Source organism: Phallusia mammillata, chromosome 4, assembly GCF_965637545.1.
Source record: "Phallusia mammillata chromosome 4, kaPhaMamm4.hap1.1, whole genome shotgun sequence".
Taxonomy (NCBI): domain Eukaryota; kingdom Metazoa; phylum Chordata; class Ascidiacea; order Phlebobranchia; family Ascidiidae; genus Phallusia; species Phallusia mammillata.
In genome coordinates, this window is record NC_137255.1 from 18,704,413 (window position 1) to 18,723,811 (window position 19,399).

At 38.5% G+C, this 19,399-nt stretch overlaps 1 protein-coding gene across 1 annotated transcript; it reads right to left on the minus strand.

Moving 5' to 3' along the window:
* Positions 1 to 11: 11 nt before the first annotated feature.
* LOC145222428 (uncharacterized) lies at positions 12 to 18,877 on the minus strand. The gene is made up of 39 exons (XM_080088548.1): positions 18,540 to 18,877; positions 18,259 to 18,300; positions 17,465 to 17,707; positions 16,943 to 17,188; positions 16,447 to 16,656; positions 15,741 to 15,858; positions 15,319 to 15,426; positions 13,851 to 14,064; positions 13,420 to 13,590; positions 12,422 to 12,626; positions 11,751 to 12,032; positions 11,321 to 11,566; positions 11,090 to 11,209; positions 10,651 to 10,862; positions 10,173 to 10,260; positions 9,533 to 9,697; positions 9,142 to 9,285; positions 8,637 to 8,921; positions 8,125 to 8,313; positions 7,386 to 7,579; positions 6,840 to 6,999; positions 6,090 to 6,303; positions 5,708 to 5,860; positions 5,389 to 5,514; positions 5,165 to 5,321; positions 4,746 to 4,860; positions 4,482 to 4,576; positions 4,234 to 4,414; positions 3,819 to 3,993; positions 3,556 to 3,674; positions 3,057 to 3,164; positions 2,780 to 2,944; positions 2,376 to 2,651; positions 1,944 to 2,060; positions 1,742 to 1,867; positions 1,265 to 1,393; positions 1,115 to 1,193; positions 895 to 935; positions 12 to 773 (listed from the first exon to the last, which is right to left on the minus strand). Exons 1-39 carry the CDS (start codon positions 18,607 to 18,609, stop codon positions 649 to 651), a joined length of 6,213 nt encoding a protein of 2,070 aa, XP_079944674.1. The 5' UTR covers positions 18,610 to 18,877; the 3' UTR covers positions 12 to 648.
* Positions 18,878 to 19,399: the final 522 nt, after the last annotated feature.

Here is a 19,399-nt window from a genome sequence, read left to right on the forward strand (position 1 = left end):
TTGACTCATGCTCTGGTTTACAAGCTATATTCTGTTTATTACGAGTGACGAACGCATGAGAAAGGTACAGCACGTAAACTTTCATTTTGTCATGGGCTTACCAGAATTTTTTGAAGAAAAGTGAGCTCTCACAAATGTTTTGTAGTGTTTTTGATGAAGAACATTATAAAGTGCATTTGTTGACTTTTCAGGGTGAGTATCTGACCTATGTTACCCTGATGTGCCGGTTGCCTGGTGTGGCAATTTTACTGTACAATCGATGTGGAGCAAATGCAAGTTAAACAAGCACACTATAAAAACAAGTATCAAGTCAACCTATGTACATGTTTTACAAAAAAGGAATGAAGAAATGTTTTGGAACTTCAATAATACAATCACAGTGGAAGTATCAATATAATAAAAATACTGTTGCAGTTGCAATAAATGAGTGCAAAACATACTCTATAAAAATCAATCAAAAACTATTTTTTGAGAAGCGTGTCCAATGTTTTAAACAACTTACTGCCAAAACTAGTTGTTGTGTCGTAGTAAAGAGTTTAACTGATCAAAGACGTAGGTATAGTCTCGGGGTCTAGCAAGGATGGAAAAAATATAGGCAAAAATACTAAAAACTACAGCCCCAAAAGGAAGTTGTGAAATCCCTGCACCCTAATAGATATCTCTGTATACTCTGGCGCTGTTCTTTCTGTACAGCACAAACCCAACAACGATGAGAGTAAGAAGAGCCACACCCCCAACCACGCCCACTGCGATCCTCCAAGCATCAGAGGAAACTGAAACAAAAGTTTCAAATTTCATTCTTCCTCGTACAATTTTGCACCACATCAGCAATGACAAAAAAGTGCATTACTACCAATCGAAACTTTCAAAAACGTCAAAAAGTATGTAGCGTACCTGCTTCTTCGCAGCGGTCTCCCTGGTAACCAGACTGACATCTAAAAAATGTACATCACGTTTATAAAACTAATAAAACTGGCCCTGATGCAAAAGCAAGCATCCAAGCAATTCAAAACATTCATGTATTTAAGATCGGTTTTAGTAACCCAAGTCAACTTAATATGACCTTCAAGGACTCGGGTATGACATATATATTTGAGATACAGCGTTCACTTACAGGCAAGCAGGATTTTCTGTCGCCGTATTGTTGCAAGTCGCTCCATTCTGGCAATAACTCGGGTTTGTAACGCAGTTACCTGTTGCGAACAAAGGTTGAAAATTGTATTTAGGATCACGATATCAAGTTGCACAAGAAAAAAACTCATACCAAGACATCTGTTGGTTGCCGAGTCATAGCTGTAACCGACATTGCACTGACAAGTAAAGCTTCCCACAGTATTGGTACAGGTGCCATCGGAGGGACAAGAGTTGCTGTTGGCTGTACATTCATTAATGTCTGGCAAAAACAATAAGCTATAAACATAGGCCCACAATGCGAAGTATTCGAAAACAAAGACGAGCTTGATGTGTTGTTTTCAACCCTTTGTTAGTTTTGCAGGTGAAATTGTTTTTGTGTTTCGTTGGTGTTCGTAACTTAATATGCCACTTGAATTGAATTCAACTAATTCTAGCAGGCTGAATACTGATGTATCATGGGTTGGGCCGACGTGCAGTCTGTGCGCTATATAAACGATCGCTGCTTAGAGAAAAACTCACATGTTTACACAATAAAGAACTTAGTAAGTGTTTTGCAAAAGGTGTATCGTTGGCACGAAACTTTGATGGAAAATTTATTAACACCCACCGACACAGTTCTGACCAACATTGTCCAATTCGTATCCAGTCACGCAGTTGCACTGGAAACTTCCAAGCGTGTTAAGACAAGTCGCAAGTCTAGGACAGATGTCCGTATTCGAACACTCGTTGATATCTAAAATCCAACAACCATTGGTGTCGTTTATCTCGGTTTTTAAGACAGTTTTTGGTGTATTCCCAACAAAACATACCGAGACAATCGCTTCCGGAGGGTGTGAATCCCACATCGCACGAGCACACGTAACTTCCGACAGTGTTGTTGCAGGTCGCGTGGTCTTGACACGTGACGGTAAGGCACTCGTTGACATCTAAACCAATGAGATGGGTTATTTGTTTACTGCTTTAGGTTGTTCACAGTTAACAACAAAATACAACCGCTTTCTCTATGGAATCACAAACAAAAACTTTACCTTCACTTTTGAAAGCTATTTAAGAGTGTTACTTAAAAAGCTCTTTAGTAACATATACGTAACAATACCATGGACAATTTTTTACTTTTAATTTTTTTCGTTGTGTTGTTGTAATTTGATATTTCTCCATAAAACGCCTACAAGATATAACACGAAAAATGCACTCGTTCCAATTTACTCATTCACAAAGATCTACCACGGACAAACTTTTACCGGTTGTGGTGCCGGAAATCTGGCCAAAGGCGGTTCTCTCTACGCCGTTGACATCGTTTGCAATCACAGTCACGTTAAACTCGTAAGATGTTCCCTGCTGAAGTCCAGACACCGTATATCGAAGCATTCCATCGACCACATCTGCGGGCTGGAGTTGAACCGTTACGACCCCACTCGAAGACAAGTGGTAACTTGTAGCACGCGCAACGGACGCAAACGTCACGACCAATGTGGTTTCGGTGATGTCGGCCACGGCGAGTTGCGATACAACCGGTGCTGTATAGATTTTTTCAGCAGAGTTAATTTAAAAAAGTACAGAATGTGTGGTTTAATGTTAACTCAACAATTAAGACAAGGTTTTGAACAAAAATCTTTTTTATGTTACTGTTATCAGATTTATTTACATGTTGAGGTGATGACGGCACTGCTGTATGCAGAAAAGGCAGAATCGGTTCCATCTTCTGCCAAAGCCCGACCCTGAGTGGCACAAATCGTATTCGGCATAAGATTGTTAAATGTTATAGAGAGCTGTGTTGACGATTGAGAAATTGTCTGGCCGTCGCAGGTCACTACAGAAAAATACCTTTCAGAGATTTTTCTCCACGTAGACAGATTTTTACATGCATGTAAGGTTATCATGCAAAAATTAAATTTAAAAGATAGAACAACGACAAGACTTACGTTCAAAAACGTAGAGCACAGCATTCGTTACACTGTCAAATGTAACCGTTATTGCAGATGCTGAAACCTCTGCGATTGCAATGTTGGCTGGACTTGGGGGCGTTATTACTGTCGAAAATTCCAAAGTATTAGTTAATAGTTTTATCCTGTTACATTTTCAGCATCAAGCGTGTTTGTTTATTTGAACTCGTATACTGTATACATTGATAGTTGATTCTGCACAGCCACGCGCATTTTTTCATTTAAATTTGAAAATAAGTATATTAATTTTTTTAATGATTATTAAGTAAACAAAGAAATCCGATCAGATCCACATACATTTCACATGGAAACTTTCGGGCGTCAGAGTCAAGCAGATGTCGAAGAGTGACCAATAATAATATATTTGTTTTACAAAATAACTTAGTTTGCAAACAACTTTGTAAGTGAGATGGTATAAAATCGAAGTGTTGCAAGAGTATATTATTTCATATTCGTATCAATTTTAGTTTGTACATACGCGATCTAAAGCCTGAAAATTGTGCTGCATTAAGGCCTGTCCCATCTGCCATAACTGATATTTGCGAGGGATCTGTTGTGCTCAGAGATCCTTCAGCAGAAGCTATTACACTGCCAGATCTACAAAAGGTTATGTTGAAGCAAAAACACACAGAAGGCGAACAGCACATAGTGCCTATAATTCGCACGTAAATTTACGATTTAAACAAAAAAAAAACAGTTTTTGCCAAACGCAGAAGAATTGTTGACAAATATTTAACTCACTTGAACCCAATAATCACTACAACTGTAAAACCGCCGGCATCTGATGTGAGGCCTGACTGAAGCAAACTCTCATATTGGTTGCGCAAAGCTACGGACTGTGGCGAAGTAATGTCAGCTAATGCGTCCGAGTATTCCTGGCCAACCAAGGTAACTGACATGGAGACAGTAATGGCAACTAAGCAACAGAAAAGGTCCTTAAAAACAAAGTTATTTAACAGGTAGCTGAGTATTAGAACATTACCCGTGAAGTAGTTTTGATGCAAAAACTTTGCTTTTAAATTGTGCTTAAAACTAGGGTCTCAGATCATAGCTCTAACTTAACGAGGCAAAAAAACTTGAGCTGCTTTTTTGTATTGGAAGCAAATCTTTAGCTAGTTACCATTACAAGGCAGATGACTTCAAAAAAACTACTTACCAGTGCTCACTGGGATCGGGTCGTTAAAATTCGTGTTGCTCAATTCTATAATCGAGTTTTTGAGTCGTTTTACTCTGGCGGTCACGTTGTATGCAGTGTTTGGTTTCAGGTTTTCGATGACAGCAAACGTTGCCGTGGTCAGTTTTAGATGCTCAGTGCCATCCGATTCAACTGCCTTTAGCTGTTAGCATAGTTAAAGGTTTGGTTATTGATGTAACGATGAAAAAAAATCGGAGAGCGTAACTTACCTCATATTCCCCGTAAAGAGCAAAACTGTCCACCACGATGGTCAGAGATGTCGGTGTACTCTGTAGCATCGTCACTGATTCCAGTTGGGGATTAACTACAAGGTAAATCATTTTTTCATTAAGTCGTACGTTTCTCTTAAGTTGCAGAAACACTTCCGGCCCCAAGCTTACGTCCCATATTAAGTTTATTTCAAGTCATTTTGTTAGGCCAAGGACTTGCATGCTGACTATTTTTAATGAAAGACAAACAGAACAGCTACTTACATGAACATTCCACTCCGGCTTGACATCGGCATTCGTAAGCGCCGACCAGGTTGAAACAGGATGACCCTGTAGGACAGATCGTTGTGTCTGTACATTCGTCTACATCTCCGCAGGTCTACATAAAACATATAGGACTTTCCTTTCCTTTCTTGTTTTGCAGTTTGGTAGCATGTTTGTGTGTCTGACTATGTTTGTTGTTTGGAAAATCCTGCTTTAGATTTCAGCGCTTAACCGCCCCAACTTGTAATTCTTGACTAGGGTTGCAATAAACCATTAGGTTCGACGAAGCTCTATTTGGATTTTGACCCAACTGTCTTACAATTTTATTTAATAAATATAAATAATGTACACGCTATTGTAAGGTGATATTTGCGCTTCACATTCCTGAAACGACTTCCCTATACAGTAGCACATATTACCCCGTCATCCGCCATCTGATATCCAGCAAAACACGAGCAACTGTATCCGCCTTCTGATTCTACACACAGCGATATGGTAAGGTCGCAGTTGTTCAGTGTTGGATTCGCACACTCCTTCATGTCAACACAAGTTCCACTCATGTCCGTAAAACCGGTTCTGTGAACCAAGATCAAGATTTTAAATACATTTCTTTGCAGAAGAGTACAAGAATTTTAGGTCTTACTTGCAAGCGCAACTGAACATTGGTTCTGCATTCACGCACGTCTGGCTTACGTTATCACACGTGTGCAAACCTTCCTCGCATTCGTTTAAATCGACGCACGAAGTTTCATCGCCCTGGGTATCTGATCTACAAACAATACCGAACATTATATGATTATACATTGCTGACTTCAAGTTTAAATGAGAGGGGAGGGTTTCGAAAACCCACACTTTCTTAAGTTAAAAGACTTGATTCAAGAAACTGTGTTCGACAATGGACAGATTTTTCGTTTACTGTTTTACCGTGTTGATATCAGCCCTTATTGTACAATATATAAAACCTGGTAAAGTGCTGCAGGCAAGGGCAGGAAAATGATCCAGGGAGATCCTGACACGAGGTGGTTGCTGAGGAACAGTTATGAGATCCGGCCGCACATTCGTCGATGTTTTCGCAATTTCCGGCGATGTCCATATACCCATCTTTGCATACGCAACTGTGCATTGTAGTTAAAGATAAAAACATTTGGCTAACTTAAGGATATATCTTGACTACTTTTATGGATATTCTAATATTACAACGATTTAGTCTTGAAACAGACAACAAACATAAAAAACATTTCCAAAATGGTGCATTTGAACAGCTTAAATTTAAATCTTATTCCAAAAATCATTTCCAGGAAGAAAGCATTTTACCCAAAGGTCCAAAAATCATATTAACTGTACCTATAGCTTCCCATGGTGTTTTCACAAACAGTATTGGGTTCCATTGTGCAGGGATCTCCTGCATCACATTCATTTACATCAGCACAGTCGGTTGTGCCTGTCAAGACGTAGCCAGTATCGCAGGAACAGGTGAATGCGTTGTAAAGTGTCATACAGCTATGTTGGCACGGATTAGGGTCACACATGTCAATGTTGGTGCAGTTGCGACCGTCACCTGGGTAATAGTTGTACTGGTCGTATGTAAGGTAGCAATACGTGTCTAAACAAGACCATCAAGACCAAAAGTGTTTTTGTTCGGCTTCAAATACAAATATGTACCAACCCTCGACGAGAAATTAATACAGTCAAAAGTTGCTATAGTTCTTATAAATATAATACGCACAATAGCTTGTGCAATAAAGAACTACAATGAACCATGATTTATGGATATCATAGTCCCTAAAATAACTTGGGCTATTGTTTAACCTCCAAGTAAAGTACAATTTGATGATCAAAAGTTGTCGATACAAACGTGGCACCTTTGTTAGACATGAGGATGTTGTAAACAACGACAACCACATCCATTGACAACACAAATTATGCGTATCCGCAATCCTTTGTTCAGTGTCGAATTTTACCTTACAAATCTATAACTTTGTCAATTCCAACAGAAAAATAAACAGCTGGAAGTTTCAGCCGAAAACGGCACAAAAACAACTTATAAACTAACGGTTAACGGTTATTAGAATAATACAGTTTTTTTTAGTTTACCTGTTGTGCCCTCTGGACAATCGCCACACATCTCCCCTACTTCAGGAGCTGCTACGTCAGTGCAAGTGACGTTGCTGAAACAAGCTGATAAAAGACAACCGTTTCTGTCTTCGGCGCAATCCGCACCAGTGTAAGCTTCTGTGCAGTTACAGGCGACAACCTGTAAACAGGGTTTGTTTATTAACAATCGCTTTTAAACATATTTAAACATCATTGAAGTAGTGTTTAAACACAAGAAATGTTGCCACGACTGAAGTTTATTTTTATGTTTATATTCCGCGTTTTAAAATAAACTAACGATAGTTTCACAAACTTATCAAGTCAGATAAGATTTTTAAAACGCTGTGTCTTTGTAATATTATATTGGTGTTTGATTTTCAGTACAGTGCTATTGAACGTAAAACATTAATTTTACCTTGTACCCAAAAAAACTTATAAGTTATAAATATATAAAATAATTTAAAGTTCCATGAACCGGCTAAAATACCGAAAACTAATAATACCAATAACATTGCACATAAAACTAAGAATACATTACTAATTTACCTGGTAGTTTTCGCTACCCACAACCACATCGCTGTAAAGGCATTCTCCGTCATTTTGGCAGATACAAAGCTTGATATTAATTTTCAATATTGATTCCCCACCCACCGAGTCGGTGCCAATCACACAGAGTGAGAAATTGGATCTGCTGCTGATTGTATGGTCAGATGTTGGAGTCCAAGTCACCTCGCCAGTTGCTAAGGAATAACAAAAACACAGTTCGTAATTTTAAACCAAGTTTTCTGACGTTGTGCCCTTGTTGGCAAGATAAAGATGTCGCGTTTACAATGCGGAATGGATTTTGTTTGGAAACAAAACAACTGGAAATATGCCACAACATGCATGGTTGTGTGTTGGGCGGGGCTTTTCGGGTTTGACTCGGGTTTATGTCCCTTTAACTTCTGTAGCTGTCAGGATAAAAATCTACGTTTAGACATGCTCCTGCTTTATAGAGTTTTTAACAAAATCGTTGTTCGGTAATAATAAATTTTTCTACAACTTAATTCCGAATATTACCTATCACCTGAGAAATGACGTCATAGCATGCGTGTTTTCGAGAACTTTATCAATCACCTTATGACGCCATAAATTTATATTTGGATAAAAACAGGTTGGATTCGAGTCTGTCTGCACACCCAGTTACATTTCTGCAGCATTTCACCAACTTATAGGCCTAATTTTTTGTATTTAGCAAAAAATGGTAAATCCACACCAAAATATGCAACAGGTTAAAAAATATTACTTTCGTTTATTTCGATTCCGGAGATCGCGTTGTTTGTCGCCAAAGAATAGGTGACGTCATGATTCTCGACATCTGTTGCCGTCATGGTGAAAGTGAAAGTTTCGTTAATCCGTGCCATCAAGGTATGTTTGCCATTCACTAACACGATGCTATCAGTTGTTTCAACAGCAAGCACAGGTGGTGTGTTTGCTGTATCGTGCACAAGTTTCGGTTAATATAGTATTGACAACAGTTTTACATTGTCAGATCGTGTAACGTTTCTCCTAAGGCCTAAACATTAGTCCGTAAAAAGTGTTTAAACCAGACGATTTATAAATATTGTTTCTCTTTAATTACAATTGTTAAGCACACACCAGAAATGCACAGATAAGGGGATTTTGAAATAGATAATTTCAACTCAAAAAAGAGCTCTAAAAAAATTTTAATACTCAAATATGTATTTAGCTCTACTAATTTCGATTATATTATGAAACGTATTACAAACTGCAAAATAATGATCAGTGGAAACAAACCATTCGTTCTTGAAACTTGTGAAGAGCTGCTGGCATCGGACAATGTACTCTGGCCGATGACGCTGCGATTGGTCGTCAGTACGTCGTACAGGCAAGTAGTTGAAAGCACACTGTCCACAGTGCAGTTGGCTTGAACCTCCATAAAATGATCCTCACCCCTCTGATCTGCAACCAAATCTTCGAGAAAGGGAGGTTCGGGAGCATTTTCGGGGTTATGACCAGCAAAAGTGTCATCACCAGTACCAGAGTAGTTGAAGTAACTCTCATCTTCGTTAAGCAATTTCCCTGGTATATAAAAAATAAATACTTTTACGGCCACAAAATAGTTTTGGGAAATTATTTTCACAAAAAGGAACAAGTATGTTTTTGCCTACTGAGTAGTTCACTGTGTTCATTTTATTGTTTTAGTTTTCAGGAACAACCTCTACAGTTAAGCTATGAACACCTATTCAGTTGAGCAATTTAAAGGATAAGTGTTAAACGTTAAGTATATGTTCATATTTACATGATTGGCCAAACGGGTATATCAATCTTTCGTTCAAGGTTCCGGCTAAAATGTCTGTATTTGCTTGTGGTTGCAAATCGTTCCAATCCAAGGTGGTACCGTTCCTCATTTCAAAATCGTTCAGATTATTTCCGTCCCAGAAACCTGACGAATGCACAAAGAAATAAAATTTGAAACTAAACAAACATGTTCTTGAAATTTTATTGTGTTTTCCCTTTTGTGTTGTTTAATCGTTCCCGTAAAACGAAGCGATGATAAATGTTACTGATGGATGATAGCAATGTTGATATTAAACATGAAACTTACTAACATTAAAACCAATCACAGGTTAGTGGTAAAAAAACTATTGTATTGTTGTAAAATGAACACCCAACCATTTTCTGCAAAATACCCATCAATCCCTTAGAAACGTCTTGCATGGAATCGGTGTCGCCTGTGAATTGCATGGAAAGAAGAAAGTTGTTTGCAGATATGGAAAGCGACTGAGATGAAGGAAAGGTTGCTGTGTAGGTTCCGTTCACCAAACTTAGGCTCACTTCTTCAACGGTCGTGTCCACTACACAGTTTAAATACATTTTTAACTTACAGAATTGGATTAATGGGAGCAGGGTTTGGGGCTTGGGGAAGTTTTCCAAACAATTGTAAATACAAATAACACTTTACAAAAAACGTTTTGATTTCACTTTTTTACTTTAGTGCACTTAGTCTACAGGGTCCTTCAATAAAAAAAAACATTATAAATGGGAAAAAATCATCAACAAGACCTACTTTTAAAAATAAACAGCTCACAAGGAAATCTGACAGCTGACAAATCCAACTGATTACAAATACAAAAAATGTAAAAAAATGTAAAAAAGCGAAATGTAGGTTCAAAGTTTAACCATGCACGTGTTGTCAGATTATTTCTTCGACTGACAGGTGCCGGGGTGTATCACCTTTCATCAGTAACAAATGTATACGCCAGCGTGTGCGCGCGGAGAATGACAAAATACACACCCATACCAGGCACTGCTACTCTAATTAGTACTCACTGTCGGAAATGTTTGCCACCACTTCTCCGTTAACTTTCACAATTACTACATTGCCGAGACGGTTATCAAAGTCCACCTCGAATTGAGCCTGCGATGCAAAAACAAAATCATTGTTTTATTCGACAACATCAGTGAAAGGAGTTGGTCTTTAGTCACACCTGGTTACAGGGAATGTACAACAAACAAAAGTAGGCTGATTAATTTCTCTTCTGGTGCGTTCCAGTGTTGTTTTTGAACAAACATTGGTGCCGGGCGACGATAAACGTCAAACAAAACTATAATAATATTGTGAAGACAGAGTAACAACCGCTAAGAATATCAAGAAGTTGGGGACCCTAAAGAAACCCACGAAGTTATGTGCTCCTATTGAGATCTTTATGGGGTACTTAAATGAAACTTATTCTGACCTTATACGTAACAGAAAAATGCAAATATTTTAAACCGGAATCTTAACAATTTAATACAACCCCAATCTTACCGTTCCTGAAGTTGTTGCGGCGAGATCTTTCGCCGCAAAAGCAACAAACACAGTGGCATCAGAGTCGCTGCCGTCATCTTTTGCGGCCTTTTGAGTACGTGCTTGCAACGCAAATACGTTGGGCGCATAGACCATGTGATATTCGCCGAGTCCGTTAAAACTGTACAACACCCCGTCAATGGTTGTAATGTGTGGGTCGCCCCAGAAAAATGCTAAAAAGGAAAAAGTTACAATTTACACTTACTATACGTTTGTAACGTAAGTATAGACGGGTGCAATCTTGTGCAAACGAAAGGGGAATTTTGCTTTTCCTAAGCTATTTGTTTGAAATTTATTTGTACTTGCAACCATTATAAACGTTTATTGGTTAGGTTTTGAAACACCTGAATTAGCTGAAATTAAAATATTTTTTGTAAATATTTGGTTTTCAAATACTTACATAGTCGCCTCGGTACATAACCAGTGCAATTGGCTGCTGGTCGCAATGATTGGTACAAGTCGCACAAGGTTTGGTCGTTACTTTCAGCACAACATTGTCTCCGCGGAACGAGATCGTATTCTGCAAAAAAAATTGTGATTAACACGCAGACAAATATAAATCAACACTTTATACCATGCACTTAGAGATTACATCAAAATGTAAAAAAAGTTTTTTTTTTTTAAAAACTACCAATCGAACGGTTGTATTGTTCAGCAAACACTTGCGCATCTCTCCAAAGCACATTGCTCCAACGAGGATTCCTTTCATTGATTGGTATTTGATAACGCTCGTAGCGACTTGCAAATGGCCCTGAAGTAAGAGGACTCTGGGTTAGTCCATTAAACCACGAAGAGAAAATTTGCTCCTCTCGTGGTGAGTAACAACATCGAGGTCCTGTGTTGTTGAATCTTTCCTGGAAACAGTTGTATCTCCCCACTGCAAAAACAAGTACGTTATGTTTTCAACAACGAGCCTTTAAGTCAGAACAAAATCAAATACAGTTTTAAATCTTTGATGACCCTCTGATAAACACTGGTCATTTTCCCTACAAAGATAATTCTATTACTATGAAAAAAAGACCACGTAATTTACCCAAAATACAATGGTAATTAAAGCACACCTTCTTCGTAGTCCCATTCGGCGAGATCGCCTGTTCGGTAAATATCTCTCCCATACCACTGGTTGATCAGATCACCCCAGAACAGCCATACGTCAATAGCCAGCGTGAATCGTCTATCCAACCAAGCTTGGAATAGGTTACAAGGACAGGGATCCGTTACCGGGGTCCATGGATTGGCCATTTCGTTTTGTACCCATCTCCAACAACCCGTTCTAGCCGCAGACTCCTGTTCTTCCGTTAAGTGAGTTGCAACTTGATAAAAATATTGTCCCGTGGGTCCGCCTAAAAAAACAAGTAATATCTTCAAATTCATCTAGTGTTAACTAAACAAAGAGCAACTCTATTATTGCCTAGGACAATGCAATTTTTTTGCCACCGACCCTTTACTTTTTTGTAAATGGTTAAAACCGAACTGTCTAGTTTTCAAGTCCTTGTGTTGGTTTTACTCGTCACTTCGACAACCACAATTTTTTTGTTGGTCTCTATTAAAACACTTTCAGCAACTAATTCAAGACCTTGTTATGTGCAAAGTTTTGTTTGTAGCGCAAGACGCTTTTTATGCTTTTGTTTACAACACGCAAATTGTTAAATGTATTACGAATTATGCAGGTGCTCTGATATACCCATGAAAGAAACTTGGGCGCTAAAGTTAATTAAAACGTAAAACACGCCTGTCGTTTGTTCCCGCTGATCAGGTCTATAATTTCCCTGTACTTCAACATATTCGGTGGTGGAATCAAATATGTAACCGATGAGAGCATTGTTTCCGTAGTAATATCGTCTGTTGGTGTCCCACAACATTGCGTCTTCTTGGTAGATGAAAATGAGGTAAGTGTCGGTTAAATCACTCGCAATAATTGCTTGGAAAGTGCTAGGCTGCAGAAAAAAGCGGAGAATTTACCAGTGACACAAAAAATTCATATGAATACAGCTGAAATGAGTTCATTTTATTTAGTGAAAAGAACATAGTGAAAACACAATTGCACTAAAATTGCACAATCACATGGGCCAGTGGTTCCCAAACTGTGAACCATGGCCAAGCACTAGGCCACGAAAACATTTTTAATGGGCCACAGATCCATTTGTACAGATTCTACTGTTTTGTTATAAAGTAGATATTAGGCGCTTTGTTTTGAAAAACATTATATTAGTCAGGTATGTGAGTAGCGGGAATTAAAAAGTAGCCATTTATTGAACTAGCTTACTTTTTAGAAACATTTCGTGAATTTTATTAAATAATAGCTGCTAATATGGCTAAATTTCCGGAGCATGTATCTTATTAAAACAAATTACTAGAAACTATTTCTCCTGTTAATGAGTTAAACTTTCATGAAAACTTTTGGTGCCCGAATTTACAGCACGTGGTGGGCCACGAATCGCTATTAAAATAGATGTTTGGACCACAGACCAGAAAAGTTTGGGAATCCCTGACCTAGGCAAAAGAGGTGCGCAACGTTAGCACGTATTGGAAAGAACAATGGCGTATGGCATAATTGATGGTTTATGAATAAGAGCGATGCAGCTAAGGGAATTGGCGCACTATGTGTGTACTAGTCTAATAAAATATTGCATTAGTTTTGCAGTATCTGTTTTTAACGTAACAAGTTATGATTCATAGGTGAACTTTACCTTCCTTCAAAATTTGTTGCGGTTGCAATTAAACACTTACGTAATCTCGGTTGTATGCCTCGTAATGCATAACCACCTCACTCCAAGTTGCTTTAAGCACGAAAAACGGATCAAAGTCCGTGCGTTGGAATTGGGTATTGACTCTTTCGGCGACTTGTTGCACAAGAGCCTCGCTTTGACCGGTCAGGCTCGTCTGTCCCTTATCGTAAACCTAAACAGGAGAGCAGCATTGTGCGCAAAACAGCATCTTCGTGAAAACCACATTTATTGAGTAATTTCGTATTGAACAACAGTTTGGTTGAACAAACAGACACAACATAGAATTCTTATTTGAAGGTTTTCATCTAACAGACTTTGTAATCAAACGAAAATGGTGAAAATGGTGCGATTAAATGCATACTTCAGATGAAAAAAAACATGCCGCTACACGAATCCGACAAACTGAGCCTGTGTTGTATAAAAATGAATAACCTGATAGTAGACTCTGCCGTTGTTGTTTTCGTGTGGATGAAAGTCATCCCAAAATGGAGCGACCAACGCAACATCGTACCAACTGAATCCGTCATACCAAGGACGATAAAGATATCGAACAAACCACGAACCAGGCCCAAGTGAAATCAAACCATTTGATATGACGTGAATATCTCCGAAAGTTCCTACTCCAAATGGAATTCGAAACGAGGGTCTGCAAAACAACGTTAAAAACACACCTGTAATTTTGTTGGTAAATCTAGATTTAAAGGATACTTGCATATACTGCAGCTCATTTTGTTTGTAACGAGTGCGCCTGGTTAAATTCCCCAGGTTTCTTGAAAATGGTTAATATTGCTGCCAATTTTTCCCTAACCGGTTTTATTTATTTTATATTTAGCTAAGATATCTATGTGTTGGTCAACTGCGATGAAATATCATCGAAAAAGGGATCAAACACATTTAACCATGTAAAGAAGCCCACCAGCCTGCAAGTTTGTTTGTTTCATTTTTATCCTCGGTGGGCGGGCTTGCAAGTCCGATGATCATTTATTATTTTATTTTTTTGATTTTAGTCAGTTGGTGACTTCAATTTAGTTCAACCAATTGGAAACCACTGGGTTGGAGCAATGCCGCTTAAGTTTCTTGCTCGGGGAAACACAAGCGACCGAGATGGGATTAGAACCCACGACCTTGTGATCACAAGGCGGTTGCGCTAACCACTCGGCCAACTTGGGTTATCAAACAAAACGATTTTTTATTTTATTTCTCTATTGCAGGGGTGTCCAAACTTTTTTTAACGGGGGCCAAATTTTACCAGGTAAAGACGCCCGCGGGTCAACGTTTTTTCAGAATTAAGACACAAATTTACAGGATTTAAGGAAATTTTGTGATTTTGGTGAGTCAGCACCTTCCTTTTTACCGCTAAATGAAGTTCTATGGAAAGCTTTTGCGTGAAGTAGCGTCGCCAAAACCCAAAAACTTAATCCAAAGTTCCAAACTATGGCGGGCCATACGCAACACAATTTAAAAAAAACAGCCGCGGGCCACTTAAAATGCCGTCGGGGGCCGCATTTGGCCCGCGGGCCGCAGTTTGGACACCCCTGCTCTATTGGTACAGGTTTTCTAATTTACGTTAAGTAAGTTACTTAAATAATATACATCTGTCGCCACGCTTGACGGAAAGGTAAAGTGCGACATGTTTTGGGTGTTTTTTGGTGTAAAAGGGTGCTTCAACTTAAGAGTGTTGGTAGTCGGTGGAATACACTCACATGTATTGCCTATGTCAATACAATCCAAGTATGTAATTTGCGCTGCAATGTACCAAATACATCACGGACCAGCACCAGGCCACCTTTTCCGACCTTTGTGTTAGGATATACAAAACACAGCTTCGGTTGTCAGCAACACAAATCACACGCTCAAGCACTAGCATACCTACAAATATCTACAAACGACACATCCATACTTAATTACTGGAGATGCCACATCATCACCGATATCCAAAAGCAGGTCCAACTCGTCAGGTCCGTATGGGAGCAACCTCACGGCATAGCATCTGACTCTTCCATCACCTCTGCAAAACAAAGAGCCGATGAAAAACAGGTGATTTGGTAACACTGGCTCTATTGAAATTGGTGAATCGTTTTGTATATTGTCACCGCTTATCGTGGTGACTACGCCCCAAACAAAAACATACTCGTGTTGCATGCCTTATGTAATCAGCCGACAAAACAAAAGTACTTTACCAATCTATTTGCGGTATGCCACAAATATGCCACCCATACAAAACAGCAGGTTATATTTTTGCTACTTGTATAATTGCAAATGCGTGTTTGTTTTCAGTTCTAACACAAACATTACTTCATGTAAACATGAATCGGTAATCACCTGAACCCTTCATTGCATGTGCAGTTGTAGCTTCCAATAGTGTTGACGCAATCCGAGTTGGAGTCACATTGAAAGGTTTCCTGCTGACACTCGTCTGCATCTTCCGTACAAGTGGTTCCTAAAAAAAGCGTTACATAAACAGTAACTTACTACTGTTTGTTTGTTTTTCTGTGATAGATAATTTAAACAAAATGATTTTAAGTCGTTTTATTTATGAAAGAAAAACTGGAATAGTAAGACTGCAGTTAAGTTTTTTCTTAAACATATTATTATCGTTATCTTTTCATTTAGCGCCCTATTAAAAAAACTACATTAACCAACCATAACGTCACGAAATCAAAGAAAAATGCTATGAATGATTATCCCTTAAAATATCAAATTACCCTTCTGGAGGCAAAAACTTGGGTAAAAAGGATTGCTGCGTAGTTTAACAAATGTCTTAATGATGTTCCTCGAGTCGATTGAATTAATTTAAATGTATTTGACGCGCTTTCAGAAAACTTATTTACCGTGCTGCTATACAGACTGTACATAAAACAAGCTACAATAGTTCTTAAACTGTGTGCCGCGGGATATTTCTAAGTGTGCCACGAAATATTTGCTATATAAAAGTGCTCGTAGCTTGTTGTGTTTTTGAACCAGAAAGTGTGCCACAGGAAGAATATATAAGCTTAATCTGCTTTAGGCGTACACAAACCGTCATTACCTGTGTGTGTTGTTGGACAGGTACACTGGAAATCAGCATTCAAGTCGATGCACGATCCGCCATTTCGACATGGCGAACTGAGACACGGACTTATGAAAAGTTCACATCTCGGTCCCGTGTAACTTTCAGGACATTCGCAGAGATATGAAGTGCCGTTAAGTGAACACGATCCTCCGTTTAGGCAAGGCGCTTGGTCGCAGATGTCAAAAGCTGCAAAAATTTTGCAGATTAGGTGACATGCTCCAAAAATAAAAAATCTATTCAAGGACATGTTACACTAAAAACTTTAACACGTTGATTTTTCCTATGGAGCTTTTATAAAAAAAAAAAAAAAAACTTACGTCAACCATAAATGACTTTATGTCTGTTTTGTAATCCACGCTGAGTGTATGAAAAGGAAATCATCTGTTTTTAACATTGTTGTATCTTATAGTTGTAATAAGTATAGAGTTGTGTTTATTAAATTTGACAGATTAGGCTACGCGAAAACCCTTACCTACACATTGGGATCCGACCATACGATATCCACTCATGCATCGACAAACAAATGAGCCGTCAGTGTTGGAGCAAATCGAGTTTGGAGGGCAAGGTGATGTGGCAAACAGCTCACATTCGTCTATATCCATGCACACACTATCCAGGGCTGATGTTGTGTTAATATACCCCGGACTGCAGGCGCAATAGGCTCTGAATTCGTGTACGACACAATGGCCGTTTGTGCACGACAACGAACAAACGCTGGCTGCACAAAGGATAATAAACATCGTTTGGAACATAAGATCAAATTAAGTTTTGCATCCTAGTAACGTTTCGAAACAACGATCAACAGAATCGAAATTCGGTAACAAATACCTATCAATCTTTCGAGATTATTGTTCTGTCACTGGAATTGACCGGTATCGAATTTCAGCAATTCCACCGTAAACAACTTAAGTTACATTGTAAAACCCGTAACCATGTTGGCATATTCAACCGATGAACGCGAATGTCTGCTATTGTTTAAACAAATTTAGCTTACTGGTTGTAACATTGAGGGTTATTACATCATCCACGACTGTACCGCCATCCAACACCGTAAGAGATATTTCGTAGTTGACATTCGGGGTAAGATCAGGAATAAACACAAATGGGTAGCTGTTGAATGTGTAAGTATTCGTGATGTTTTCTCCGGTCACGTTAACTGAGTATTGTCCCAGCGAATTGAAACCTTCGAATCTGGACACTATCAAGAGTATCACATGGGTTCCCGGAATACCGAGCACTGCACAAAGCACAATTAATATTAGATGAAAACGTGTAACCTTTATACTTCTGTTAAATAAATTAATAGTAGGCCTATTTATTGTGAAAAAAATTCGAGTGGGTCTGTATGGAATAATTTCATTTTTGAAATACTGTAATAAAACATTGTTAAAATGAATTTCAGAATGCGCACAGCCATACTAGGTCAATTCAATAAATTTTCACTTTATACTGACCATTGACCAACCATGCAGCTAAATCTAAATTATCAAGTTTATATTTTTTTCAAAACATGAATGTAAAAATGTTTTACAAACAGTTTACATCGTAACATAATTTTTTAAATTTTAAATCCTACATACCGGTCGGCTTTAAATGACTTTTTACCATGCAGCAAACAAAAGCGGCGCTAATGGCAATGTTGTCAAACAGGCAAGTGGGGTAAAGCTGAATGGGGCAGAAACAAAACGTTTTCAAACCTCTCTATTCATTTAAATGGGAAGTGCTGTGGGACGCGTTGGAACGCCAAGTAAAGTAAATACGTCTACTTTGTCTATTTCAACGGCTTACCTGTGGTTTGTGGTCCGTCTCCGCTTCCACTCAAATCATCCACTATAAGAGCATTAAAAATACTTTAAACCGATGTGTTTAAATTTGTAAGAGGAAAATAGACATCTTCATGTGTACCCAACGTAATACAACAAAATTCATGCAAAGACAAGAATGTTCAAACAGTCGAAAGTTTGCTGCTAATAAATTTGTTAAATAGCAAGCAAATTGTATAACCACAACAATTTACCTCAACATTTTTTTAATGGATTATTAAATCTAAGTTAGTAAAAAGAACTTACCATTCTGCTGCGCAGATGCCGTATAAACACAGGTAAGAAAAATGCAAATTACGATTTTAATGCAGCACATCCTCAAATAGTTTTACAGGTTCGACATTTAATAACGATATTATCTTCACTTAATAACCGTACTCTGAAATATAATAAAATATTTTGATAACTTTTTACAAGACTGCCTTGTCACACTGAATTTTTTGGAGCAATGCTATACGCTTGCAGTCAAAAAGCGCTTTGCAACCTAGATTCCTCACAAAATGCTCTGACATTGGAGCTACAATTATAGTCACGTTCGACTCAACCCGATCACCTCCAGACTAAAGAGCGCAATGACTCGCAATGACTCGCAATGACTCGACGAAGAAAGCAGACACCCGGCAGATACGATGTTTGGTCGGGCGCAACACGATATCGTTCTTGCAGATGTTTACAACCCCATCTGAACCACGGCTGCTAAATCAGGAAGGACTATACAGTTGCTCTCTTTGAAATAAATACCTAACAATTGACTAGAAGAGTTCTCCTTGAACCAATGCTCGTTTCACAGAGCTCCACACAAAGTTACGGATGCGGTGGAAGAAAACAATTAACATCCATCAGCGCAATCCGTGAAACTCTTCAATTCAAAAGCAGTCTGGTGTCTTTGATTTAAATCTCAAGCCGTGGTATGTGAAAGAGCACGTACAGTACACACCTGTTTAAACGACATTGATGGTTGAAGAATTTGTTAAATGACAATCAATCCTGAACAAAAGCTCCGTTTTGCTGCGCCGTGATTTCCATGTTGCGTTTCGAAAACATCAGATGAATATCCTTTAGCCAACCTCTTTTACACGCCAAATCTTAAAAAGTTTGTTTTTTGT